Source organism: Mangifera indica, chromosome 20 (genome assembly GCF_011075055.1).
Source record: "Mangifera indica cultivar Alphonso chromosome 20, CATAS_Mindica_2.1, whole genome shotgun sequence".
NCBI classification, from domain to species: Eukaryota; Viridiplantae; Streptophyta; class Magnoliopsida; order Sapindales; family Anacardiaceae; genus Mangifera; species Mangifera indica.
The window spans coordinates 144,861-172,596 of NC_058156.1; the positions used below are offsets into that span (position 1 = coordinate 144,861).

The 27,736-nt window shown below is 35.2% G+C and overlaps 5 protein-coding genes and 1 long non-coding RNA gene across 9 annotated transcripts; 4 read left to right on the forward strand and 2 right to left on the reverse strand.

Moving 5' to 3' along the window:
* Window positions 1-3,545: 3,545 nt before the first annotated feature.
* Window positions 3,546-4,321, reverse strand: LOC123204538. Its single transcript, XR_006499574.1, has 2 exons — window positions 3,946-4,321; window positions 3,546-3,863 (listed from the first exon to the last, which is right to left on the reverse strand). It is a non-coding gene; the product is annotated as an uncharacterized LOC123204538 (long non-coding RNA).
* Window positions 4,322-6,314: 1,993 nt separating this feature from the next.
* Window positions 6,315-7,318, forward strand: LOC123204537 (uncharacterized RING finger protein C2A9.04c-like). Its single transcript, XM_044621258.1, has one exon. It carries the CDS (start codon window positions 6,517-6,519, stop codon window positions 7,213-7,215), a length of 699 nt encoding a protein of 232 aa, XP_044477193.1. The 5' UTR covers window positions 6,315-6,516; the 3' UTR covers window positions 7,216-7,318.
* Window positions 7,319-11,025: 3,707 nt separating this feature from the next.
* On the forward strand, window positions 11,026-13,249 carry LOC123204908 (WRKY transcription factor 72A-like). Its single transcript, XM_044621713.1, has 4 exons — window positions 11,026-11,084; window positions 11,167-11,664; window positions 11,897-12,010; window positions 12,097-13,249. The coding sequence occupies exons 2-4, from the start codon at window positions 11,197-11,199 to the stop codon at window positions 12,832-12,834; spliced, it is 1,320 nt and encodes a 439-aa protein (XP_044477648.1). The 5' UTR covers window positions 11,026-11,084; window positions 11,167-11,196; the 3' UTR covers window positions 12,835-13,249.
* A 1,067-nt stretch (window positions 13,250-14,316) lies between these two features.
* Window positions 14,317-17,837, forward strand: LOC123204038 (ubiquitin-conjugating enzyme E2 2-like). 2 transcript variants are annotated; one of them, XM_044620576.1, is made up of 6 exons: window positions 14,317-14,489; window positions 15,081-15,221; window positions 15,357-15,382; window positions 16,522-16,611; window positions 16,719-16,807; window positions 17,468-17,837. In XM_044620576.1, exons 2-6 carry the CDS (start codon window positions 15,097-15,099, stop codon window positions 17,594-17,596), a joined length of 459 nt encoding a protein of 152 aa, XP_044476511.1. In that variant the 5' UTR covers window positions 14,317-14,489; window positions 15,081-15,096; the 3' UTR covers window positions 17,597-17,837. The 2 variants fall into 2 exon arrangements, with proteins under 2 accessions (XP_044476511.1, XP_044476509.1); XM_044620574.1 differs by having other exon boundaries at window positions 14,318-14,489; window positions 15,088-15,221.
* Window positions 17,838-19,254: 1,417 nt separating this feature from the next.
* On the forward strand, window positions 19,255-22,701 carry LOC123204039 (ubiquitin-conjugating enzyme E2 2-like). Of its 3 annotated transcripts, XM_044620579.1 has the most exons (7): window positions 19,707-19,978; window positions 20,055-20,131; window positions 20,496-20,629; window positions 20,767-20,792; window positions 21,785-21,874; window positions 21,961-22,049; window positions 22,304-22,701. In XM_044620579.1, exons 3-7 carry the CDS (start codon window positions 20,505-20,507, stop codon window positions 22,430-22,432), a joined length of 459 nt encoding a protein of 152 aa, XP_044476514.1. In that variant the 5' UTR covers window positions 19,707-19,978; window positions 20,055-20,131; window positions 20,496-20,504; the 3' UTR covers window positions 22,433-22,701. The 3 variants fall into 3 exon arrangements, with proteins under 3 accessions (XP_044476513.1, XP_044476514.1, XP_044476512.1); XM_044620578.1 differs by lacking the exons at window positions 19,707-19,978; window positions 20,055-20,131 and adding an exon at window positions 19,255-19,406; XM_044620577.1 differs by lacking the exon at window positions 20,055-20,131 and having other exon boundaries at window positions 19,711-19,978.
* A 550-nt stretch (window positions 22,702-23,251) lies between these two features.
* LOC123204037 lies at window positions 23,252-26,463 on the reverse strand. The gene is made up of 6 exons (XM_044620573.1): window positions 26,163-26,463; window positions 25,967-26,075; window positions 24,833-25,190; window positions 24,178-24,652; window positions 24,034-24,086; window positions 23,252-23,560 (listed from the first exon to the last, which is right to left on the reverse strand). Exons 1-6 carry the CDS (start codon window positions 26,203-26,205, stop codon window positions 23,528-23,530), a joined length of 1,071 nt encoding a protein of 356 aa, XP_044476508.1. The 5' UTR covers window positions 26,206-26,463; the 3' UTR covers window positions 23,252-23,527.
* Window positions 26,464-27,736: the final 1,273 nt, after the last annotated feature.

The window sequence follows — 27,736 nt, forward strand, 5'->3', positions numbered from 1 at the left end:
ATTCACTAAGGGCTGTCAAAATCTTCTATATAAGCATTTGCAGTGGTAGTTTGTACTCACACAGCAAATTCTGATTTCTGAGCAGCTTTCTTCTTCTTTCTTTCTTCTGTCAAGCTAGTTACGTACTGATCAAGCATCACACACACATATACCTTTGAAAACAATTCACTCTGGAAATTCAGTATGTCGTTAAGGATGATGAACCACCACAACCCCATGTCCCGAAATGTTTCAGAGCGTCAAATTTGAGGCACTTCATATGTCCACTGTCACGTTTACCAGCTTCTTCGAGTTTGCATTCCAATGGATGACAATTACTGGGAGAGCTTTGTGCCAGAAGCGACCAGACGGGAAATTGTGTCTGTCCGAATACCTACGTTCAATTTATTAACGGGTTCTTTGGACAGCATGCCATGTCTGGTTTGTAATTCTTCTCTTGTCTCTGAGCAAACAATTCCAGAGGCCGTACATGTGGTTCTCAACCGAGATTACTACTCCATGGCTGCACGGTTAGCTAGACTTCGGTGGCCATTACTCAACGCTCAAGATTCTGGAATGTCAATCCATTTGCGTCTAGAAGCCACGGATACTCGAACAGTTTCTTACGAGGGATATGAAGATATTCTTAGGAGGGCTGTAGAAGAATCGATGGAGTCCGAGATGATTACGCCGGCTGTTCAATCTTCTGATGAATCACTGGAGAAGGTGAAGTTTTCTGGTCCGGAGGATAATTGTAGCATATGTCTGGAGGAATTCAATGTTGGAGATGAACTGTGTCGTCTACCTTGCTGCCATTTTTACCATGAAGATTGTATGTTCCATGGCTGAAGAAGAGTCACACATGCCCATTGTGTCGCTTTCCCCCTCCACGCCATCAAGATTGATTCTTGATTATCTTCTTCTTCCTTAGCCTTTACAATGAATGTAATAGATTTGTTACAAAAATTCAATTCCACTTTTGTATTAATGAATATTTCAATGTAAAATCAGTAGAATTCGCAATACAAATTCCTGTTACATCTTCATTCAATTGCCTATAGCTCTCCAGTTAATGAGTAACACAATTTTTCAATTTACTTTTTTTAATGTGAAAATTACACACTCGGTCTCGAAAACCTATAAAATTTTTTGACAATTAATGGAAATCAAACTTAAATTCAAGTTATAACCACGAAGTAAGCACATGGTTAGGAGCCCACAATTTTTTCCCTCAAGTTCGACAAAGATGAGGTAGGGGAGAAGAATCAGTTTCAAAGGGAAGCAAAGAGAATGACAAGGGTTTGGTTATAGAAAGCTACAAAGTAGAGGGATTATCCATAGCTGCCATGAAACTTGCATAATATTTCCATCTCTTAATCTAGCTTTCGATATTGATCGATGCCCAGATGGGGCAATCTCTCAAGATATTCTCTTTATTTCCACACACACATGGATCACATTGTTAGTGCTCTCTTTTTCTTTTTGTTTATAGAATTTCTTATTGTAGAAATGTTTGTTCATTGTCGTGAGTTTAAGTTTCTTAGGGAGGATTGCCCATGTATGTTGCAACCAGAGGGAAGCTCCCCAACAATTATTGTTCCAACTTTTGTAAAAGAAGATGTGGAGGAAGCATTAAGGTTCATAGAAGAAAGAAACATTCTGAGCTCAATCATAACTTGATTGGTTTGGATGTGGGCCTTGAACAATTCAACTCACTTCTTGTGGCAATTTCTTTTACCATGTTATGCCGAGTCAGGTGAACCTTAGTCTGTTGTAATGTTTTCCTCTCTGTGTTCATATGAGAGATATTGCAAGGGTTGCATAGTTTACTCTGTAAAACAAAAACTCCAGCAGCAGTATTTAGGCCTGACCTTCCTAGAGGCATTTTCTTTCTTCTTTTGTTGGCGATATTCTGATTGCTATTCTTATGCATCTGCCCTCTTTATTCTAGTTCTTCTTAGATTTTTTTTTTTTTCTTTTAGAGAAAAAAAGGGCATGGCTAAGCTTGTCAAAATTATTTTCCAGTTTTGGCATTTGATGGTAGTTTCTGGGTAAGTTTTCAAATTGGCAGATCACAAATACGTTTCAACACCTTAAGTTGCCTTTTCTGGAGATACTTAATATCGGACTTTATAGTTGATGAAACTAATATTGACGTTTTAAGGGCAAGGATTCTTGTAATGGAGGTGGATCATATGGCTTGTTGCTTCATTCTTTTGTTCTGCTTGAAACTAATATTGGTTCAATTTCTATCTTATTCCTTAGAGAAAGGGGGGGGGGGGGCGTGGTGGGGTGTTAATAAGTTGCAATTGTAGATGAATATCTTAGTTTACTGGACTCCATTAATGTAGAGGCAACTAGAGATTCATTTTTTATAACAAAAACAAATAGTCTATAACCAATATCACAGAACACCAGCAGTTGAAAGATGAATTTAGTTTTTATTTCTGAGCTGAAATAGCTGTAACACACTCAACCACAATCAGACTTGGCTCCACATTCTTCTCTCTTTCACAGTTGAACAAAACTTCTACTATTCTAGGTGTCGGCAGCCTCCTTAGCATAAAGCTACCTAAAACATATATCTCTCCCTTTTTTCCTCTCTCACACTTTTTTTTTATTTCCAACGGATAACAAATTTCGTTCCTAAGTTGGATCATTTGATCATGTGTAACACTCTTTGACAAATCTTACATCAATAAAGTACAAAAAAAATGTTAAATATGTATAGGAAATGTGATATCCTTAGACAAGTCTCACATTGATAAAACATGAGAGAGGTGCTATAAATAGGTGTCTACAGAATGTGGTTGGAGCATCCTAAAAAGAATTTAGTTCAACTAATGGGGAAGAAAAGAAAATCACATGAAGTTGTAAAATGAGTGTAGTAATCAAGATTAGCACATTTTCCATTTGTCTTCTTTCCATGCAGAGCACCTATGTTGAAAACTTAACAACAGAGATGGCAAGAGATTATGGACACATTCATCTCTCCAAGGTAAAGTCCCCAATGTCTTCATAAGACAATCATGTTGCAATGTGTGTATTGATCTGCATTTTCAACTCTTTGATTATGCAGACAAGTTCAAGCACTTTCCAGCTCCCCATAAATTAGATGCAAGTAATCTTGACTCTTGAGGGGTTTCTTTGTTCACGTTGATGGATGTAACAATACTGCCTTCTTAATGAAGCAGTTGACAATAAACACACTGATAGATACTGATGATTGTCTTGATTAAATCTTGACCCTGTTTCTGGAAACAATTAATTTGAGTTGCAAATCTGATTGTTGATTCATTGGCATGGTTGCTTTCATTGATTCGTGTGTGGCATCCTTAACTTTGTTTGGTCTGCAATTGGGTTAGGCCCTTCCATATTCAAATTGCGCTGTACTTTTTAAGGTCTAGTGTGTGATTTCTATAACTTTTTGAATACTATATCAAGAGACAATTTGTAAAGAAGAAACACCCAAGGAATTTATAACTTAGTGAGCTAATGAGCAACATAAGTTACAAATTTAATTTAATAATGTCATTTTTATAGTTCAAAGATGAAAACTTGTCATCTAGACAAAAAAATGGTAAACTTGTTATTCAGACAGAAAACGAATGAGATATAATTGTTCTCTTTGGATGAAACCAACAAAGAGAATGAGGTAATGAACACTACTTCTGTTGGCTTCTATGAAATGTAATTTATTAATATAAAACCTTTTTTTCTCTTCTCTACTAATCAATGTGCATCATCAAGTAGACAATGGTATCTCCCAGTGACTCGAGACTGGACCAACATCGTATATGATTTCTCTATGGCAAGACCAAACAACTTTTATTGCTTTTGGTGTCCCAATTCCTGCAACTCTTGGGTCTCCAGATGGTCCAAACCTATAGTTTGCAGCAGAGCATTGACAGTCTTCTCATGAAACATAAAAAAAAAAGATCTAAAAGGATTTTAATTTTTAATCACCAGTGATTCTGTGGAGCTCCAGCTGTTTGTGCTCTTAATCCAGCATATGAGTTCCATTTAGTGATTGCCCAATGACTACCTGCAAATTGACTTACTGAAAATAAATAAGCTATAACTGCAGAAATTTGTTCATAATACATGCCCAAGGAGACAAGTTCAAGGTTGAAACTTCTGTCTTCTAAACGTCTGAGAATCGATCATTTAACATGTTCGCATAGTGCCCAATCGGTAAAATTCAAGCAGCATAGGCCCAAATGACTGAAGTATGGTTGACTCAGTAGTGTGGCTGTACAACCGGCATTAAAATCATCAGTTTTATGCCAGTGAAGAATTTCAAAAATAAAACAAGTATTTGTCGGTTGTCTGACAAGATCTACTTTCAGTAACCCAGTACTTATTATATAAGGTAAATCCTAGTTCTTTGATGAGCCTGAGAGAGAGAGAGAGAGAGTAGTTTGCCTGTAGAAAGTGTAGATCGTTTGAAACCACTGCAGCTGTTAAATGTGCATGCATCTCTCCAGAGCATTCAGCACCACTGGGAGTTGATCTTGCTTATATTCAGTAACAATCTGGAAACAAACGTATTTCCTGCTGTTAGAACTGTAAACATTCAATTTGTAACAAGTAATTAGGAATATGCTGCCCTCTATAGAATTTCCTAATAATAGGCTTTTATCTCTGAGTCATTCAACTAATTTGAATCCAGTAATAATCAGTTAAATAGAATGTCTCTCATACACTTGATCCTTTAACGCCAATGCACACTCTCAGAATATGGGATCAGTTTTAACATAAGCTGTGTTTTGGTTTTGTGATATAAATAATAACTTGAAGAATTCAACAAAATCCATTATATGGAAGGTACTGAGTTTTGGTAGCAGGCCTACTCATTTAGAACCTGCTCCACCTCTTCATTTTTAAAGAATAAAAAATAACTATATATTAATATTGTTAGATACTTGAGGTTATGTTCATTTTTCCTCGTCAACTAACCTTAAAAGGCTCCCCAGCAAAGTAGCTTTTTCCATTACCTGTAAATATAAACAAAATAAAGATTTCAACAGTGATCCTAGAACCAATGATTAGGCATGTTTTGCAAAACAATTAACCATGAACCAGAATTTATTCGCATTTTCTTTTCTCCACTAATCACAACCCTTCAAAAAAAAAAAGATCATGAATTTCCTCTTAAAACATATTCCATAATCTGGCCACAGTCCATTAAGAACAATGATACTATAAACTTAGTGAAGTGTCAAATCCAACAAACATTTGAGCACCGAGAGTATCTCATACCATAGCCCACTAGTGCAAAATTATGCAGTAGCCTACAGTCAAGCATAACCCACAACAGCGGGGCTGCTGTGTTCCAACCTAACACCGCACCGGCACATGATCACTTATTCATCACAAGTTAAGGATACCAATCAAGAAGATTCAAAGGTCATGAATATTTCTTCTACAGAATCATTTAAAATAATCACGGATCGTTAACAATGCACTAAAAATCAAAACAAGCTACCTGGAAGCTCACAAGTATTTATCACAATATGATCAGGGCGCGTTGCTCGATGAGGCTGCTTAAAAAACTGCAGAGCGTTTACGACTTTTGGCCTCTCTGGAGATCATGGCTTCAGGGGAAACGTTTGGCTTTCTCCCAGGAACGGCATAAACAGTGACCGGGATTCCTTCTTGATACAAACAAAATGGCTTAAATCAAATAACACAATGCCAAAAATTAAGACCCAAAATAACAAACCAGGCATATGACAACAACAGCAAACACATACCTCCCTAAGAAACTCGGTGGGAGCATGCGGAATTGGTTGATATGAGGAAGGACCACTCACAGGCACAGGAAACAAAGACGTTTTCTGTGGTGGTGGTGGTGGCGGCGGCGGTGGAAGATATGATTGTTGGGGGGTCCGCCGGCAAAGGTTGCCGTGGAGAAGAAGAAAGAGGAGGCTGTCCAATGCCATTGCCAGTGTGATGTGATAAGAAACCTCCTGCTGTATTCAAATGCTCGTTACCGTTACAATAATTAATGAGTCACATGAACTGAATTATTAGCTGCCGTGGTCGCGAACCAGCTTCACTCGGCGTTCGCAATCAGACGACTGGTATTCTTTCTCAACAATTTTCATTCTTTTATTATTACAATTCCTGTCATATTCACTCACAAAACCGTTACTGCCAACGTGGTAACCATACGCCGGCGGCGATTCTATTTCTTTCCAGGTAATTTTAACCGTTAAGGGTAGAAAAGTAATTTCGGTTAATCACAAAAGGAAAATCCGAATTATGTTGGTAAGATTTTATTTGATCCCTTCAAATCAGGAAACTTGCCTCTTTCTTCCACTGAAATTTAAACTAGGACCTGAATCCTTATTCACTAAGGGCTGGCAAAATCTTCTATATAAGGATTTCTACAGGTAGGATTTCACTCACTCGTCAAATTCTGATTTCTAAGCGGCTTTCCTTTTCTTTCTTTCTTCTGTCAAGCAAGTCACTTAACGATCAAGCATCACACGTACATACTCCTTTGAAAACAATTCACTCTGGAAATTCAGTATGTCGTTAAGGATGATGAACTACCACAACCCCATATCCCGTAATGTTTCAGAGCGTCAAATTTGGGGCACTTCGTATGTCCACTGTAACGTTTACCAATTTCTTCGAGTTCGCATTCCAATGGATGACAATTACTGGGAGAGCTTTGTGCCAGAAGCAACAAGACAGGAAACTGTGTCTGTTCAAATACCCACGATCAATTTATTGACAGGTTCATTGGACAGCATGCCATGTCTGGTTTGTAACTCTTCTCTTCTCTCTGAGCGAACAATTCCAGAGGCCTTGCATGTAATTCTCAACCGAGATTACTACTCGATGGCTACACGCTTAGCTAGACACCAGTGGCCATTACTCAACGCTCAAGATTCTGGAATGTCAATCCATATGCGTCTAGAGGATACTCGAACAGTTTCTTACGAGGGATATGAAGATATTCTTAGGAGGGCAGTGGAAGAATCGATGGAGTCTGAAATGTCTAAGCCGGCTATTGAATCTTCTGTTGAATCACTGGAAAAGATGAAGTTTTGTGGTCCGGAGGATGAGAAGTGTAGCATATGTCTAGAGGAATTCAATGTTGGAGATGAACTATGTCGTCTACCTTGCTCCCATTTTTACCATGAAGATTGTATCGTCCCATGGCTGGAGAAGAGTCACACGTGCCCATTGTGTCGCTTTCCCCTTCCACGCCATCAAGATTGATTCTTGATTATCTTCTTCTTCTTTTGCCATTACGATTAATGTAATAGATTTGTGACTAGATTCAATCCACTTCTGTATCAATTGATATTTCAATGTAAAATCAGTAGAATTCTCAATACAAATTCTTGTTACATCTTCATTCAATTGCCTACTGTTCTCCTGTTAACGAGTATTAAACATTTTCTTATAAAATTTCTTGACAAATAACGGGAAAAAATATTAAATACAAGTTATAACCACAAAGTAAGAATATGGTTAGGAGCCCACAATTTTTTCACTCAAGTTGGACAGAGGAAAGATGAGGTAAAGGCAGAAGAATGTATTTTCAGGGGAAGAATATTGCTTGAGAAACGACCTTAAAGTAAAAGCTTTTAACTTACCATGCTACACAGTTTTCCTCTTCTGGGTTCATATGAGAGAGTTGTTGAGTTAATTTATATTTCTAGCTGACATGAATTTGAAGTTTGTTTGGGAACTAACTGGCGTTGTACATGTTATATTGCAAGGGTTGTGTAGTTTACTACTCTGTAAAACAAAAACTCAAGCAGGAGTATTTAGGCCTGACCTTCCTGGAGGCATGCATTTTCTTTCTTCTTTAATTTGTTGGTGATCTAGTGATTGCAATTCTCTTTGCACCTGCCTCTGTATTTTGATTTAAATGCGTCTGCCATTTAATGGATCTACAGTTGTATTCAACTTGACGATCATATCCTGTCCATTTACCCTGCACTGAAGACGGAAACATTTGATGTTCAAGATACTCTGTTGCTGTGATTGTGACTGACGCATCAACAAATGCTTTAAAAAAACTAGCAGAACAATATTAATTTCATGAGCTTAGACTACAAACTTCCGTAACAGTTGCAATACCTACCCAAGGCAGATATCCCTTGAGCTTCGACAGTAGCAAAAGGCAGAGAATTATGAGCAGCTCTGGTATACAGGAATTCCATATGATAAACACCTAAACATAAATTATAACAATCAACCCACATCAAAACTACCCAGAAAAATGCAATTAATGAAATTCAAATACATAAAAACCACACATATTATTTGATGTTAGCAGAGATAATACTGGCAGTATATATAATACAAAGAAAGTTTAACTTGAGTTCAGACAGAAACTTATTACACATATCAATGAAACTCCAGTGATTTGTTTAGTCTGGAAGGCGAGATTCTGAATACTAATAATCAATCTTATAATAAAGTCTCTTCTTCCAATGAAAAGAAAAATACTGGAGATTATAATGGATCAAAATCAATAATTAGACGTCAACGGGCTTGATCCCGAGGTCGCCTAACAATGGCGCTGCCATTGCCGAGTCTTTTGCTTATGGTGTGGCTTAATTAGTTGCATTTTTAATAGACACATGCATTTTCCTTTCAAAGAAATCAATATCCTTTTACGTGAACAAGTAATAGATTAATAATACGAATTAAATAAGATATATTGTTAATTAGGGAGTAAAAGAATATAGACTTGGATTTAGAATTTTGATCATATGATATTAATAAGGTCAAATGCATGGACGAATGAGCAACCATTTTCTTTACCTGATGTTTGACCTTAACCTTAATCTTACCCAGAATTTTCAAAAACCCTAGCCTGGATGCATGGGCTACGCCGGTCACCCAAGGTAACACGAAAATATGGCAAAAAGTTTGACCAGGGCCACCGGCATGTGACTTCTGTCATTCAATAAATGCAAACTCTAACGACGGTGACAGTATTAGGTGGGGTCCGGGAATTGCGGCTTCAAAGTCTCTCTCCGCTCTCTGCACTTCATCTCTCAATACGACATGTCATCTAAAGGGTTGACGGTGAATCCTTCTAGTTTAATTTAAACAAGCGAGAAACTTTTCCCACCCACATTTGTCCTCAAACACATTTATCTACCTATTCAATTCGTAAATCACATTTTCTTCCCCAAATCTGACCTGTTAGTGACAGAAAGTTATATTAACATGTTATAATTTATTATTTTACTTTTCAAAAATACTGTATCATTGTAAATTAATATAATTTTAAAATATATTTTAAATTTCAAATTTGCATCATGACCTTATACCTCCTTGACAAACAACCCCACACTATATCTAGGTTATTGCACTCCATGTAACTAATAGCAAAAGAGCGAAGAACAAATGATCCTCAAAAAATGATTAAGTTCGGCTCAAGCAAAAAAGTGAAATGCATGACAAGAGAGCAAGTTTCGACTCACAAACGATCAGCAAGTAAAAGACCAATCCTTTTTCGTCAATACTGTTGCAAAACTAGTACTTGATGGCTCACAAGAAACATACAAACTAAGGTTTCCAAACTTTGTTGTGGTGGACAACTAGGGTTTCCAAACTTAAAATGTAGAAACTGAATTGTAGATTTTCTAAACGTGTAAAAAAATCAAATTGTCATATTTAAAACTTCATAGTAAGATCTATAAATAATTATTTTTTTAGTTTTTTTCTCAAATTATTTGGATATTAAAATTACTATTTAACCTTATATCATTGGTTCTTCTATTTAATCAGGTTAACTTTTGGGTGGAAAATATAATTTATTAATTTAGTGGTACAAAAACTACAGTGGGAAAATGTTGATCACTCGTATCACTATTTGTTTAATGCAACTGGATTGGTGGTGTTGACATAGTGTGTCTTTGCATTGAATCTTTTTTAAAACAAGTCAAATACTGGAGGAGGGTCTCTATAAAAATAAGAGAATATTCAATGTTTAAGTTAAAGAAGAGAGAAGAAAGAACATAGTTAGCTATGGAGGGTGTTTTCAGAAGATCTGCCCAAAGAGGTAGTGCCATCGAGGAAGAGGAGAGAGTCGACTCAGTTGGTGATCATAAAGAAGAGATATTTTCAAAGGTAAAACTTTTTTCACTTTCTCTGGATCAAAACTTGAGGAGATTCATCTTCTTGTAGTTGTAAAGTCTCATCAACAAGGAAACATGTTCTTCTTACACTAATTTTGGTCTTCAATAATTTATTGCATCCATCTTCCATGCTGAACTTTTTGGTTGAAGAACTGTATGTACACATATTTTTTCAGAACCATTTTCTCCCAATTAAACAAAAGCATTTAATTAAGCCAAAACCAACCTCAATTAAACACATTAAACTTAGATCGAAACTACTTAAATTTGTGGCTTTTTTTCATTATCTCTTTAGCTTTTTAATGTTAAGTTTCACTTAAACTAGAGTCCACTGAAATAATTACTTTTCTATTATATATACATACATATCTCTCTCTCTCTCTCTCTCTTTGTGTTATAATGAAAATCTTATTTGATAAAATTTAATCTTTTATAGTGGGTAAAACTTGATTAGTCTAATAACCTATTATTAAAATCTTATCATTTTTATTAATTGGGAATCTAGTGGTCCAAATCAAAGTCATATCATAGTTAATAGACTTAGATATGTCTTAATTTTACCCAACTTTTGATCACTACGAACCTGGCCAAGAATCAAAAGCTAAACATCTTAACAACATGAGCATTAATTCCTAGTTCTTATGCATGGTCTTATTCACATAATATGCTTCCACAAAGAGATTAAATTTTTTCCTTTTCATTTAGATTTATTTTTTCCTTTTAAGATTTCTTTTACACATAAGAATTCTAATAAATTTCTTTTTGAAATAAGGATCTTAGTATATATAAATACATACATTATTCTTTTATATAATTAAGTGATATAACAATTGTTTTCTTTCTTTTTACTATTTGTATTGGTTTATATGTGATTGTATGTTTTATTGATTTTATATCCTTTTTAATTTGTTTATAACGCAGGAAGCCGATCGGGAAGGATCTGACAACTCAAGAGCATCTTCTTCGAGTAAAAAGAAAGAAGAGGTTAGAACAAGTGTGGATGAAATAATTTAGAAAATATTTGTTGTATAATTAATTAATTAATTCTTATTGTTCTGGATGTTAGGATGATGAGCTTGAATCTGCGAGAGCCGAAATGGGTGAAGTGAGAGAAGAAAATGAAAGACTAAAAATGCATTTAGATCAAATAATGAATGATTACAAGACCCTTCAAATGCGATACTATGAAATTTTCCACCAAGATGCAAACGAATCTAACAACACCTCTGTTGGTAATCACCAAGAAGTTGAAGAAACTGAGCTTGTTGCTCTAAGCCTAGGAAGATTTTCAAGTGATGAGAAGAACAAAACTTCTAGTTCAGGAAAAGAAGGCTTGTCCCTTGGACTCGAATGCAAATTTCAAATGTCAAAATCAGCTGCAAATGAAGCTTTGCCTCATCATAGCCCAGCAAATAGTTTGGAAGATTCGAAGGACGAAGCTGGGGAGACTTGGCCACCTCGTAAAGCTCTAAAGACAATAAGAAGTGGCTACGAAGACATTTCTCAACAAAATCCAGTCAAAAGAGCTAGGGTTTCTGTTAGAGCTAGATGCGATACAGCGACGGTAAATATTGATAGTTATTCAAAAAGTCATATGGATTAGGGTTCTATGTAAGGGACGAATCACCGTTCAGTTTAAAATCAATTCCTTTGTACATTCGGTGACACTAGTTTGGACGGAATCCACCCCTATTCAATTTTACCGTTTGATGCATTATGCATACTGATTATAATTATAAATATAAAGCTATATATTTTTAGTGACATTGGTTTAACAAATTATTTTATCTCTGCAGATGAATGATGGTTGCCAATGGAGGAAATATGGGCAAAAGATTGCAAAAGCAAACCCATGTCCCCGAGCTTATTATCGCTGCACTTTTGCACCTTCATGCCCAGTGAGGAAACAGGTACATATATACTGCTAAGAAATAACCAAGAGTGATTGCCTGAGAATCAATTAATCTTTGATATACGTGTTTATTTGGAATTTTAGGTGCAAAGATGTCCTGAGGACCTGTCCATCTTAATCACCACCTATGAAGGAACCCACAACCATCCACTTCCAGTGTCAGCAACCGCTATGGCTTCCACAACCTCCGCAGCTGCTTCCATGTTATTGTCTGAGAGCTCCCACTCTGCATCCACTGCACCACCCACCTCCACCACAGCACCCAATAATAATATTCTAAATGGACTCAACTTTTTTCTGACAGATACCTCAAAGTCAAAGCAAGTCTATTTACCCCATCCTTCATTATCGTCTACGCCTTCATGCCCAACAATCACTCTTGACCTCACCACACCACCATCCTCTTCCTCTTATCCTTTCGGTAGGTTTAATACACATTATCCCTCAATTGCTCCAACATATTCCTCAAGTCTCAGCTTCGGTTCATCAGAATCCAACTTTATGCCATGGGGCAACAATTTACATAGCTATGGTAGAACTCAACCATATATCAAAAATCAAATCGGAACTAGAGAGGCTATGGAGAATATTTATCAATCCTACATAGAAAAGAGTAACGTTCCTGCTGCTCTTCAACAATCTATACCCGCAGATAGTATAGCTGCCGCAACTAAAGCCATAACTGCCGACCCAAGTTTCCAGTCTGCTTTAGTAGCCGCACTCACATCAATCATTGGTGGTGGAAAAAGCAGTAGTGCAAGTCAGGTTGGCGGATCAGGAGATGATCTTGAAGTGACAGAGAACGTTGTTAAGCGGGGGTGAACAATTTTCAGTATAGCTTCTAGTTAATGGTTGGGGTTCAAGCTATTTGAACAAATAATCATCAACAACGACAAAGACTCAGCGGGGAAGTTTGATTTTTCTACCACCCTCACTCACTGCCTTTTTCATCTTCTAAGATTTCTTCGGTGATAATAGAGACCATACAAATTGACTTTCGAAAAACACACTTGAATCTATTTTATTTGGTTAATTTTTTAATGTATGATTAGATAAAGAAATCTGCGCATACACAGATGGTGAATGGAGATGCAGCCATTGCAGAAGATGGGGAATTTAATGGGTATTCTTTCTCTTTAGAGTTAGACAGGTTATTAAGATTAAGACCATCCTTAATCTATGGAGTAGTAATATCATATTATTTTCAGCACAAGATAAATTAATTTAGTGATTTGGTTTGGGGAGAATGACTAATCCGCTGTGTTAAAGTTTTCACCTTTAAATTTAATAATAAACAACAAGTTTTCATTCTCATCAAATCGCACTGCTTCAAAATGGTTTGCCAGTTGGTGACATTTTTTTTTTTTTTTTTTTTACTTTTATCCTAAAATATAAGGAAAGTTATTAACAGAATACAATGAAATGTGGAAATTTATGTTTCTTAAGGTGAAAACTTGTCATTTTGACAAATTGAGGCAAGGATATAGTTGTTCTCCCTGTTATCTGTATATTATTTTCTTTCCTCATTTGAATCATGGTTATAAATTTAATGGTATGGACATATTAACTCCATTTATACTAGAGATGCCCTAAATACTAATATATTTATCTCTTTAATTATCATTAGTGAGTAATTAATTTCACACACATAGGGAGGAAAGGGTTTCAATTGAGTTAAAATTAAATAAAGGTTAATTCAATCTCAATTTAAACTTAAAACGGTCCGTTTAAAATCGAGTTTAATTTATTCAAATCATCAAAGAAGAAGTTATTATCATTAATAAAGAAAAAATTAGTAAAAAAGAAGAAGAATTATTACTAATGAACTAGTTTTTCAATGAAATTATATTAATGTAACATGAAAATTAGAATTGAACTAAATATTGATCCGAACTCAGAACAAATCCAAACCTACACAATTGTCCTTGGTTAATATTCACAAGGTGATTTTAGTAGTTCTTAATGCAACCATTTGACTATTGATAGTTAGAGAAAAAACTCATCGGTCTAAAGTTTATGTATTGCTTTAAATTAAAGTTTTTCTCATCGAAGGTTTTTCATTTTCAATAATAATTTTTTTCGTTCTTTGATTTTTTTTTCTTTTATAACTCTTTTTTTTACAATATTACTATTTTGATATAGAATGAGTCAAATTTGATATCAAGTTTTTTATTTTGAATTTGAATTGAACTACCCTCGTATCAACTGATCAAAGGGGTCAAAATAATTACAAGAGTCCTGAGGGGTTGTTGGAAAATATTGGAAAAAACTCATACAAGAGAAAAAGTTGGGCGGCTTCAACGCAACTAAAGAAGCCCAACACATCCCATCAAATACCTAAATATAATTTCATTCTCTCTTCGTTTTCTTCTCTCCATTTTCATCAATCCTTCTTTTTCGATCGATTAGTAGCTAAGACTGAAACCCTAGTTTCTGCTCTGAGGTTTCCCATCTTCTTTTTTCAGCCACATATACTGGTTAGACACTATTCATTTCATTTTAGTTTATGCTTTTAATTTTATGTATTTTGTTATATACTTTTATCTCTTTCTCTCTCCTTTTTTTTTTTTGGTTAGATCGGATGTGGGAAACAAAAAGATCTTTTTTTTTTTCTCTTTAACCCAATAAAAATACCCAATTTATGGGCTTTTGGATGCATTCGAGCGTATTGTTTTGATTTGTTATTTGAATTACTTGCACCCGTTAATTGTTTAGGTTAGATTAACAATATGTTCAAGTGAAGTGAAAATTTCCTCTTGGTCATGATTGGTGGCTGGAATCCTGAAAGGTTGATTGAGTTTTTTGCTTGAGCTATATGATATGGTTTTTCAAAGACATTATTGCCATGTTTTCTGTACGTTTAATGATTCCGGAGAGATGTATTAATTGGGTTTTTCTTATGGTGGCTTATTTGGAAAAGTTATTTGCAAGATGAATTTTGGGTTTTTGTTTCATGATACTGGGGCAGATTTATGAATTGAATTTGTTCTTAAGAGTTACTTATCTGATTTTTATTTTAAAAAAAAGAGATGAATTGGGTTTGTTTTCAATGTTGATTGCAATGGAAGTTTGCAGGTGGTGCCAATGTCGACTCCTGCGAGGAAGAGGCTAATGAGAGATTTCAAGAGGTTGCAACAAGACCCGCCTGCAGGCATCAGTGGGGCACCCCAAGACAACAATATTATGCTCTGGAATGCTGTGATATTTGGGTAAGACTGGAAAAAATGTGTACTAGTCCCTTTTTATGTTTGCTTATGATATTTATTTAGTTATTTCCATTTATCAGTATATTTGAGTATGGTTGGATAAGCAGTTTCTGGTTTCTTGTCTGATTTGGATTGCAGTCCTGATGATACTCCATGGGATGGAGGTGAGTAATCCTGCAACTGAAGCTTTTACTGGAAGACAGTGTGTTAAATGGTTATTCCGTTGTACTTTACAAAGTCTGCATATGCTTATAGAGATTGAATGAATTGAAAATTTCAGGAGGACTTTACATTCTATTCTTGATATTCTTTTAAATGACTCTATTGTGCTGGGATAATTAAGTGCATCCCATGATAGTATTTCAATTGCTTTGATTTCAGGATCTCAATCACTGACTCCATTTAGCTTCATGATGTGTTTATTACCATGACTCTGTATAATATTAGTTTCATCTTCATTGTGTTCTTCATTATAAATTGGCATGAATTAATGTAGCAGTTTAAATTTTGTAGCTCTCTCAAGTATAACTTCTCAGTAAATATTAGCTACTTAAAGCATCGTCTGTGACGGGATTGTAGTATGCTTCTTGGTGGATTGGCTATGTCAAAAATTATGTGGCATAGAGTTAGTTTATATTTCTCTGCAGAAATTATATCCAAATAACGTATAGGGAACAATGTTACCAATCATTTGCAATTGAGACTAAGAGTGGAGTTGTAGTGTCGAACTCACACAGGCAGACACTCTTGTACTGTTGGATACTAGAGTTTACCTCAAATTGCCATTGAATGGTCACTCTGTATTTGGACTAAAAGTCCTTGCCTAATCTGTTTCAGTGACTGCACTATTAGGCTTCTACAATGAAACCCTTTTGCTACATTAGGCATAAGCTAATGGCTGAATAAAGTGGATTCATCTTAGGCCTGTTAAGAACAAAAGGACTACAAAGTGGATAAAAGTCAATCATGTGTGTTCTTGTCTGTGATTCCGATTTGATGAAGCGAGGCATCAGCTAGGATAGTGGCTACAGTGGTAATACTAAGGAGAGAGAATTTACTTCCTTTTTCTGTAATTAGTGCTTCGGTTGTGGCCTCCTTTAAGTATTATTGACAAACCTTCTGTGATGTCTTGTTCATGATCTATTTGGAATTTGCATGACTTGCTTAGAAACCAATCTTGTTTCTTTATTTGGTTATTGGAAAAAAAAAAAGTGTAAAATTTTCGGTCTGAACTATATATTTGTTATTCTAGTTCAATGATGTTTACAGCTATGTTCAAAAGATTTTTTTTTGAGTTCCTCAGGCACATTCAAGTTGACTCTTCAGTTTACAGAGGATTATCCGAACAAACCCCCAACAGTTAGATTTGTTTCTCAAATGTTTCATCCAAATAGTAAGTCAACATGCTACTTCTCTTAATGTGTAAATATTTTACTGTTACTGTTTGCATACCTTTAGTTATTACTTATCATTTCTAACTAGCCTGCTCTATTTTATCAGTTTATGCTGATGGAAGTATTTGTTTGGATATTTTACAAAATCAATGGAGCCCTATATATGACGTAGCTGCTATACTCACATCTATCCAGGTTTGTGGATTATCTTTATGATATGTGTTTAATAATGGTTTTCTTTTATTGTGTAATAACTAGCAAAGCAGGCACATATGCTATATAAGTTACAGTTTTTGCACTTTGTTGTTAAAAGAGAGAATGCGCTCTCCAAATATTAATCTTTTGTTTACTTATCATTCATTGTTCCACTACAGTTTCTCAATTTATTACTTTGGTACACTGGCATGGGGAGGATTCATACAATACAAACCTTCTCTTTCCGTATCTGGACCTTGCCATATTTCTACTTACAATGTCGTAAATGAGAATGGGGCAACTTAAGATGTGAAAAAATTATTTACTAGTTGCAGTCAACTTCGCTAAGAATCATTTACTGCTAAATGAGGTTGATCGATATCTTCTGGTTATGGTTTAGAATTACAACTCCATTTGGTTACTTATTACTTAATATATGTATTGGCAATAGCTCAGATATGCCATTTTCTTTGTTGCCCTATCCATCTGGATATACAATGGAAATGGTCTGGAAAAGATTTATACTCGTACATTAAGTGTAATCATTTGTCCTTCAATCGGTCTTAATTGAATTTCCTTGACATTAGATTTCCACACCACATTAGATTTTATTCTCTCTAGTGGCAAGTGATATAACTGTCTGTCCATTTCCTAGTGCAGTCATTGCTCTGTGATCCCAATCCAAACTCCCCTGCAAATTCTGAAGCTGCTCGGATGTTTAGTGAGAACAAACGTGAGTACAACCGAAGAGTAAGGGAAATAGTGGAGCAGAGCTGGACAGCAGACTAGCGTGCCCTTATGCATTTGGTGGGGTAATTCAAGTCTGAAGGTTTTTGGGCATGTTATTGACATTGCCATTTCATTTGTTCAATGTCTGGAGTTGTTGAATTTATGCAGTATTTGTCACATCATGCTTTCATAATTTGAACGTTATAGCTATTCGATCCAAATATAGTTATGACTTTTCAGTGTGTTGAGTCTTTGGTCTCTTGTAAAATACAGTTTTATGAATCAGTTTGCATTGAATCTCTATGAACTCTCCGACATACATATCTTTGACTGCAAATACAAAGAATTCATCCTTCTTCAGGGGCAGAGTAGTATCATGCGAACAATCAATTTGATGTTGGGCATGGTTGCATGCTATCCACTTTGAAGCATGAACAAGCTATTTGGAATGCATTGTAGCATTCCTATTTTTGCACAATCAATCTGAAATTCATGTATGCTGTTTCTTGGCTCCTGCCGCAAAGCCTCAAACCAGATCTTCAAGGAGGGTTTTTTCCTTATTACTCTGTTCATATCAAAATGTTAGAATTTGCTTGTAAACTTGGAATCAAGCTTCATTCGTGGATAATTTGCAGATTTGAACTGGTTACTTTTAGGAGGATGTCAAATTTTTGTTCATCATGGGCATCTAAGATTCAGATCATTGACTGCTTTTAGGGGCTGAGATAAACCTGAGCAAGCGATAGCTCAAGTTGATGAACAGTAATGTTGAGAAGTTTGAATGGTGGAAGCAAAACTATCGATCTACTATCATTGAGAATATGTTTAACTACTGATTGAAGAAAGCTGCCCACTCAACACATAAGTGACTCTTTAAGCTGTCACACTTGTTTATCGATACGGTACAACTTTTATGCCACTAGCAAACTTTGAAACCGTTTATAAGAGGAAATTGTTTTAAAATCCGAATTGAATTGAGTCAGTTTGATCAAGATCTGGGAGTCTCTCAAGCTTAGAGTAAATGTAGGAAAGCACAAGAAAAGTTGCAAAATGAGTCAAAATATTTTCAAGCTACTCATAATTTATATCGAATTATTTGTAGTTTGATTTATGTCAAACTAAACCCGGCTTAATTATTGTTAATTTAAGCTAGTTAAAACTTGATTCAATTTTAGTATAATATTAATAAATTTCTAAAATTTTATATTATTACATTTATAACCTTAAAAATAATTAATAAATATATAAATTATATAGTTTAATTGAAATTTTTGTAGTTGAACTCAAATCTTCACTGTTACTGTCAAGCTTGGGTTAGCAATATTCAAACTTGAACTTGAGCAATTATATTCAAATTGAAACTTAGGTCAGTTATATTCAAGTTTAAGTTCAAACCTTAGATAAACTTGATCAAACCAAATTCAAATTTATTCTTATTCAACTCAATAGATTCATGAATTCATATTAAGACTCATCTCAAATTTGTTTTTTAAAGTAAATCTTAAAAACATTGAATGGAGCTTAATTATTTTTCAATTCTTGAAAATCATCGAATGGGGCTTGCTTGGATGAGGAGTGGAGAGGAGATAAACTAAGAATAAGAATATTATTTTCAGTCAGGTTCACTTCAGGGTTCGATATCGAGTCGAATCGTAAATGAATACTTGAGCCCAGAATGCAATTTGTCAAATGGGCATCGCATAGTTGACAGAGACTTCAATTTCAAAAGCACGTAAGGCCAACTGAATTCCACTATATATAAATTTGTTTCTCTGTTTTGCACTTCCACTTTGCACCACTCTTTCCGTCAATAAAGTGAACAGGAAAGATGATCTCCAATTCCTATCAACAGCAAGCAGCATAAACACTGGTAAGCTATCCGCTCACAACTGTAGATATTTTTCACATTTGGGATTGGGATATTCTCCTTCTCCTGAAAGATGAATTATTCCGTTATTCATTTCACGACATACCGACCTTGATATTCCTATTCCTTTTCATTTCAAACCCATGTTTTGTTTTTGTTGCAATAGTAAAAGATTCTCGTATGGTATCTTATCGTATCGTATCCCACCTGTATGTATTTAATCTTCTTCGTATTAGATTTTAGATAATAATCTTGGCTTGTTAAATCGTTATTACGTATGGGATTCAAGGCTGAAACAACAGCAATAAACAGAGAGCGTGGGGACGGCCTTCCACAGTCACAAGAAGACAACCACAAAATAATAGCTTCATTCTTCTTTCTCTTTCTCTATAGATTCTCTTTTTTACTTTATTTCCTCTCCACTCAGAGTCTTTCACTCCACCCTGTTTTAATTCACCTTTTTTTTTTATTGCTTGTTTTTTGTTATATAAATCCCATCCTTCAAGGGCTAAAACTTCAAACCCACATAGCTTCCGTTCTCAGCTTTTCCATCTTCTGTCATCGTCTGCACACAGGTCAGGCACTTTGTGTATTTCATTTTCACTTCTCTTATTATTTTTTTCTTTAACCTTTTGGGCTGTTCGGTTGCAGATTGGATCTGATTAGACAATGGAAAAATCTGATTTCTGCTTCTTGAGCTAATAAAAAACTGAATTTTGTGGATTTAGGTGCATAAAATCTCTATTGTCTGTACTGGGAATTGCTTGCCACCTTTTAATGCTATGGAAAGATTAAGCATATGTTATATATAAATAAGTCTGTCACTTTGTTTGATCACTGGCTGAAATCCTAAACTATAGACTGACAAACGGCCAGGAGGCTAAGGTTTTGGTTTTCTTTTGCAAATAGAGAGGAAACTTTGATTGCTTAATTGAGCTAATTATCATATGATCTCATAATGTATAACTGGTTAATTTTGGTCTTTGTTTCATGTTTCTGGGTGAGATGTATGAATTGAACATTTTCTTAATAGTAACTTATCTAAACTTGAATTTGGTTTGTTTTAAATTTTGACTGTAATGAAATTTGTAGGTGGTGCACATGTCGACTCCTGCAAGGAAGAGGCTTATGAGAGATTTTAAGAGGTTGCAACACGATCCGCCGGCTGGCATTAGTGGGGCACCCCATGACAACAATATTATGCTCTGGAATGCTGTGATATTTGGGTGAGTTTGGAACAATATGTGAAACCAAGCTCATTTAATTTTCATTAAGTTATTTATTTCATTTCTGTTCGTTTATCATTATATTTGAATATGGTTTGATAAGCAGTTTTTGGTTTCTTGTCTGATTTGCTTTGCAGTCCTGATGATACTCCATGGGATGGAGGTGAGTAATCCTGCTACTGAAGCTTTTACTGGAAGTGAAAGTGTAGAATGGTTTATTCCATTTTACTTTGTAGAATCAGCATCTGCTGCTCATGAGGATTGAAAGATTTGAAATTCCAGTATTTGGTATTACAAATATTGTTTGGTCAAACCCTGTAATTAAAACACCGAGGAACAACTCCATCTTCATTGAGTTCCATAATTAACTTTTACAGTGTTGATTTAATTGCTTTTTCTTATAAAACTCCTTAATGTTTGAAATGATCAGCATTGCACATAATTTGTGCTTTTGCACTTCCGTTTTTACAGCTTTTGATACTGAAAAGAGAACTCTGCTCGTTCATTCTTTATGAAATTGGTTTTGGCAGGTGACTGTGTCATCTTATCTGTGATCTTCATTGTTAAAAGGCCCTAATTAATGTTGTGTCATCAATAATATAGGTTTGTCAAACATATCGTCGGGATCGGTTAGCTACTTTAGGCACTGTCCATGACTAGATGGTAATCTGTGAATAGTGGATCTGCTACTGCAAAATTTATATGGCATGAAGTGTTAATATATTTTAACCCAACTAGAGAACAGTACACCTAAGAAGAATGAAAAGACTGCAACCTAGAAAAATGAGTCTTGCTAGTCATTTCTACTACTTGGACTGATGAAGCTAGGCATTAGCTAGGATCAGTTGTAATATAAGAATAGTGGGATTAGTATTGCATCTGCTGTTATTATTCCTTGGGTGGTGCCCTATTTAAGTTAATTAATTCTTCAAAAATGCTAATCCAGAAATCTAAAGTCAGATTGAAAATATATATTGATTGTCTGCTCATGCCAGCTTATATTAATTGGGCAAGTAATTTTTGCTTAAGAGCTTATTAGGAGTGACTTTGAATGGAAAAACAAAAACAGTCTGAAAATGCATGTTAAGTGTTCCTAGCATATAATTACAATGTTTACATCTACATAAATAGGAATTGTCTTTTTGAGTTCTTCAGGTACATTCAAGCTGACTCTTCAGTTTGCAGAGGAATATCCAAACAAACCGCCAACCGTGCGATTTATTTCTCGAATGTTTCATCCAAATAGTAAGTCACTGTAGAATTTTTCTTACTGTGACTCTTTACTTCCCATTTTTCTTTAACATTTCTAACCAAGCTGTTCACATGATCAGTTTATGCCGATGGGAGTATTTGTTTGGATATTTTACAAAACCAATGGAGTCCTATATATGACGTAGCTGCTATACTGACATCTATCCAGGTCTGCCGAAGAATGTTATGCAGTGTGTTTAATATTGTTCTTTGTTCACTGTATATATCTATCTGAGCAGTCACATATGATGTATGTCTCTTTTATGGTGGTTTACATTACAGTTTTTTCCTTTCGGTTTTAGGGAGAGAGAATGGATTAGTACCCTTCCAAATATTATGTTTTGATCTTGTTATATAGTTTTGAGTATGTTTTCATTCAAGCTATAGCTATTTAATGATTTCTCAATCAATTTCTTTTTGTAGTCATTGCTCTGTGATCCCAATCCAAATTCTCCTGCAAATTCAGAAGCTGCTCGGATGTTTAGTGAGAATAAGCGCGAGTACAACCGAAGAGTAAGGCAAATAGTGGAGCAGAGCTGGACAGTAGACTAGCCCCATGTGAGATTGCTGGGGCAATTCAAGTCTTAAGTTTTCGAGGCATGTTACAGTGAACATTATGGATTCATAACCTTGAAATTATCCTGTATTTCTTATGTCATCCTTTCTTATTATGAATGTTAGAGCTATTTGATCCTTATTATAGTGTGGATGTTGCGCGTTTTGTGCATCTGTGCTTGTGTAAAATAGCATTTTATGTATCAACTTGCATTTCTTTTTTATGAAATGTCATGCTTTGAAATACAAGAGTCCGATTAGAATGAGGAATCGCCACATTTTCTAGGAGGGATTAGAATGAATGATGTTCAACAAGCGTTTCATCATCAAAGCATAGTTGCATTTTCATTTCAGACATGTTTGGTTGAATTCTTGCATTCCTGTTGTACATACACACATTCTGAAGTTCAAATGTCTGCTATTACCCTGTTTCCTGTTATTTAGGTACAAACAGAACTTAACCTAGATTTTCTTCAAGTTAAAAAACCTTGGTCATGTACATGTTACGTTTTTTTCGGATTCAAAATGTTAAAATTGCTGTTGTAGGAATTGATTTTGAACGTCTAGCGATAAGTTTGATGCAGTTAATGATGGCAATTATGGAATATTCTCTCTTTGAAATTCCATCTTGCTCCTCTGGGTTGTACAAGTGATGAGGGTTCTGCTTACTATGTTTTATGTGGGTTTTGTTGATGTTCAACAAAAATTTCATAAGACTTCCATCATAATTTAGAGGTTCTTTCACTTTGGATTAGGGATTCAACAGGCAGGCTTCAGGGAAGGATTTGATTTGAACTATTTTATTTAACCTCGATCAAAACAAACCAAAACTTTATTTAAGCTCGACCAAGATTACATCAAATTAAAATTTATACATCCCTCTACTTTAAGTTGTAAACAATTGATTCTGTAATAGTGGACACGCAAGTTCAGTTTAATCATCCAACGACGAATAAATAAAATTTCCTTTTTTTTCTTTTTCACTCTTCCCATACAAAAGAAACCACCGACAACTAAACACTGAAGAAACTCTAAAATTGTATGCAATGATATGATCCGGCGTTTCTGGATTAAAATGTCTGCACATATCACTCAGACACACATATCTTTCACTGGCTTCGAACCCTGCATTAGAAAAGTGACGAAATTTATTATTATTTTTTTTTTCAAAAGAAAGCAAGGCTGCAATCAAGCAGAGCTAAACTGATTATTGTTAGTTTAAACTTAACTTGGTTGTTTTTAAACAAGGCTTGAGATCAATATTACTGAGTTGGGAAGTTTTTGACTTAAACTCGAGATAAAACGGCTAACTCGAGTTCAATTCAATAAACTACAATTAAACTTTTAAAGATTTATTGATATTAAATTCAGCTGAGAGTTTATGAGCTCATTGAACTGGATAACAGTAAACTTAAGCTCGGCTCAAGAGCCCAACTCGAACTTAGTTTAACAATAGCTGAATCAAATCGTGAGAGCAAGGTCAAACTCGTTTGGATAACAATTGAGCAGAGCCACAAGCAGCACACAAGAGCTCAGCTCCTTTGCAACCCTAAATTAACAGGTAAACAATGAAAACGTGTGGAAGCTCAGTACTTCACCATGTTTTCTTTGTTCTCTTCAACTTTCCCTAAAAGTGAGGGACTAACTGAACCTGTAAATAAAAATTTTATCCTCTAAAATGTTAGGTCACCCCAAAAATAATTACAGATATTGTAAAGGAAGTTGTAACATGGTATACTTGCCTTCCTCCTCCGTAGACTTCTTTCCCTGCTTAACACTGTCTTTCCCTTTATTGGTCTCAGGTTTAGTTGGCTTCCGCGGCTTCTTATGTGTCTTACCATTTCGTGTTTCTGCAATTGATCTTGCATTTGCAGAATTCCTACTCAAAGAAGCCTTGGTCCTGGTTGCAGGATTTTTCTTTGTGGTAGCCTCCTTCTTGGCTGATACAGTGACTGATGAAACTTTAGCATCATCAGTGTTCAAGGATTTGGGTTTTAGTTTCCTAGTTCCGATTGTACAAGAAGAGCTGTGAACCTCATCATCAGATGAGCGATTCCCCTCTTCAGGCACCTGAGAGAAGATTTCAGAGACTTGCAGTTGCTCTGAAGTTTCTGATATGTTATAGCTCTCAAATAATTCTTTAACAGATTCTTCGAGTTCACCAAGGTTATGACGACGAGTATAGGATTTGAGTTCATCCCGCATTCGATTAAGAGGCTATTACAAGGTATGCAAAACAAATGGTGAATGTCATCTCTTTCATAAAACTTCTTAAGCATGACTACTTGTCATCTATTAGCCACAATTAATTGAAACTTCAGAGCAATTGCTGTGAAGATATCAGTAATAATCCAGCTAAAGCTCATAATTTACATAAGAAAGTATGGATTGGCATACCTCACATCTGGCTTCCGAGGCAAGTTTGAAAAACCCCAGTGAAATAGAGTGCTTAGCAGCAGATTCAGATAGCTTAATCTGTGAAAGCCAATACAATGCTGATGACAGAGCACTAAACCTTCTTTGGCTTGATGCTCTAGAAACATCAGATAGAGGTGTTTCGTTTTTCCCCTGAGTATTAACCAATCTCGTAGCTCTAATCTCGGAAATTGGGGTGATGTTGCCAACTGATTTTGGAACTGAACCCACTGTTGACTTGGCAGTAATAGAAAGCCTTCTAGGTGGCTTAGCAGTTTTTCCCTTGCCAGACAGATCAAGAAATCTCTCACTTTTACTTACGGTTGATGCCGTTCTTCCCCTGAAATACCATGAAGTTCAATACAGATTCACAGTTAGAAATAAAAGAATATGATTCTGACCAAAGAATAGTTACCATAACAAACTTCTAGGTTTTAATTCAGATTTAATGGTCTAAGATTTCTTCAAAACTTAATTTTCAGTTGAAGCAAAAGAACCATCAATCTTTTATCAACTTTCGATAACCAAAATTTACTATTGATAAAGATTGTCAGAGGATAATAAACTTGCACCAAAAAATATCTATAACTTTACTGAAAACATGTAAAATCACGTATACTAAGCATAGATTTGATCCGAACTGGCTTAAGCTTGAATCAAATACATAATACCTAGCTTGAACTCAAGCTTGATACACAGTACCATCGGAAGATTGTCGATTGAGTAAACAATGTCACCAAATAGACACTCAAGTCAGTCTCCATCTGAACTACCGAGTTAGAGCTCTAATGCGAAATCAACTAATTCAATTTGAGCTAGTTCGGATAAACCCCTACATACTAACTTGTCCGAGCCTTTTTAAATTATTATTCATTACAAAACTTCAATTACAACACAGAGTATAACTTCGAAAACTAAATTCAACCTCTATGGCCTCTGCCACTTCTGGATAGCAAAGGCATCTAGACTTCAATGTTGCGCAAAATAAGCTTTGCAGTGACCGCAAATTAGCTTCCACAACTTTTTTCTAAATCAATTATATAATTTTCGTTATAAAACAACACTCATATAGATATTTGGTCACCAGGAAGAAACTAGGAAGTAAAAGAAAAAAACCTCCTAGGGACAGAAGAATTCGAAGATTCAACCACTGACACCTTTTCCACCTTCGGTTTGCTCGCCGATCGTTGCGGATACCTCAACTTCGACTTCTTCGTATTCACAACTAACATTTTATAAAATCAAAATTTCATAAATAGAAGAAAAAAAATTTAAAACCTGAAAAATACATCTCAAATACAAAGATTCTTACCACTAACAACAGTGGTTTCTTCTCTCAAAGTAGTCTCGGTCATGATTTCAGTTTACTTCAATTTCAGATTGCTGGCGGTACCTGTAATTTCTTTGAGGACGAGGACAGAATCGTTAAGAGACTGGAATTTAAATAAGGAGAGAGAAACTGTTCCCCATTAGGGCGGGAAAATTTAGAAATCGTACTCGCTTCATTTGTTTGATACGGATACGGTTCGTAATTGTGTTCTTATGTGGTGAGGTTCATGGTATCTGTTGACATGTTATAGTATCATTTGCCGAGATTTGTTATTTTATTGTTTGAGAGATTGAACTTGACCGTCCAAACGGGTGTTGATGATGCTTGAGGGGAAGATTTGAACGGCTGGGCGCTGCATGGGACCTACTTAATGACCTTGTGAGCTCTCGCTGGTTTAAATTTTGAATTTCAAATCTCGAGCCGTTGAAACTAATTTGGCTGCGTGAGGATGAGACACTGTGGATTTCTTATGGAAATGGTCTTTGTCTAGGTGCTTGAGTGGACGTAAAAAAGTACTGGCCCATTCGACCCAGCATATTGGGCTTTATTCACTATTTATTTGAATTGAAAAAAATTAATTTAAGACCAATAAATTTAAATTTAAATTTTATTTAAAAATAATTTAATTTTAAATTTTATCTAAATTAATTTAAATTTAAATATTTGAATTAATTCAAACTTGATTTAATAATTTAAATTCTAATTCGAGCTTAAACAACTCAAATCTAATTCAAATCTTATTGCATCATTTAAAATCATCTCCAAATAAAAATAAAAATTCCCGGTCCTAATGGGCAACTTTAAGGAATGATTACAAAATAGTATCACCAAGCATTAAGTGAAAATGTTTTTGGTGGGGTTTGCCATCCATGAACTCTATAATTTCAAAACTCTTTTAAGTGTGTTGTTGTGGCATAAAGTAGTGTAATATACGTTGTCTTTTAATTGGTGACATGTTTCTATTTAATTATATAATAATATAATATTATTCATTAAAATAAAAATGAATAAATTAAATTGAATTCAAATAATGGATGAATAAGCCGAATTAAGTTTAAATAATTGTGATTTACCAACGAGAACAAATAAATGAAGATTGAATTTGGTATTAAAATACTTTAAAAAAAAAAAAAAACCTGAGCCTACACATGTAACTTTCTCTTTAACCGGTCAAACTTCCTCTTGGCAACTTAGTTCCCTATAGGCAACTCTTTTAACTTTTGTATTATGCTAATGCACCATCTGACAACCTCTGCCACTCTCCAATACTATCCCTCCTTAACACGCTCTCCTGATTCGCCTGTCTATAACTCTACCGCCACAAATGAACCGCTAAAATCTCACGCGCTCTCACACACAACTCTCATTATAGTTTCCGGTGAGAGGACACAGTGGTAATTTAATGATGCTTTAGCTTAAAATAAATACACTGGACACTTGCACACGAACTAACTGCCATTGGGCCACCCAACACCACCCTCTTTAAAACATAGGTTTTATTTCATACACTCGACCTCATGAGAAAACTTTTTAATCCAGTGGTCAGTACATTGTTA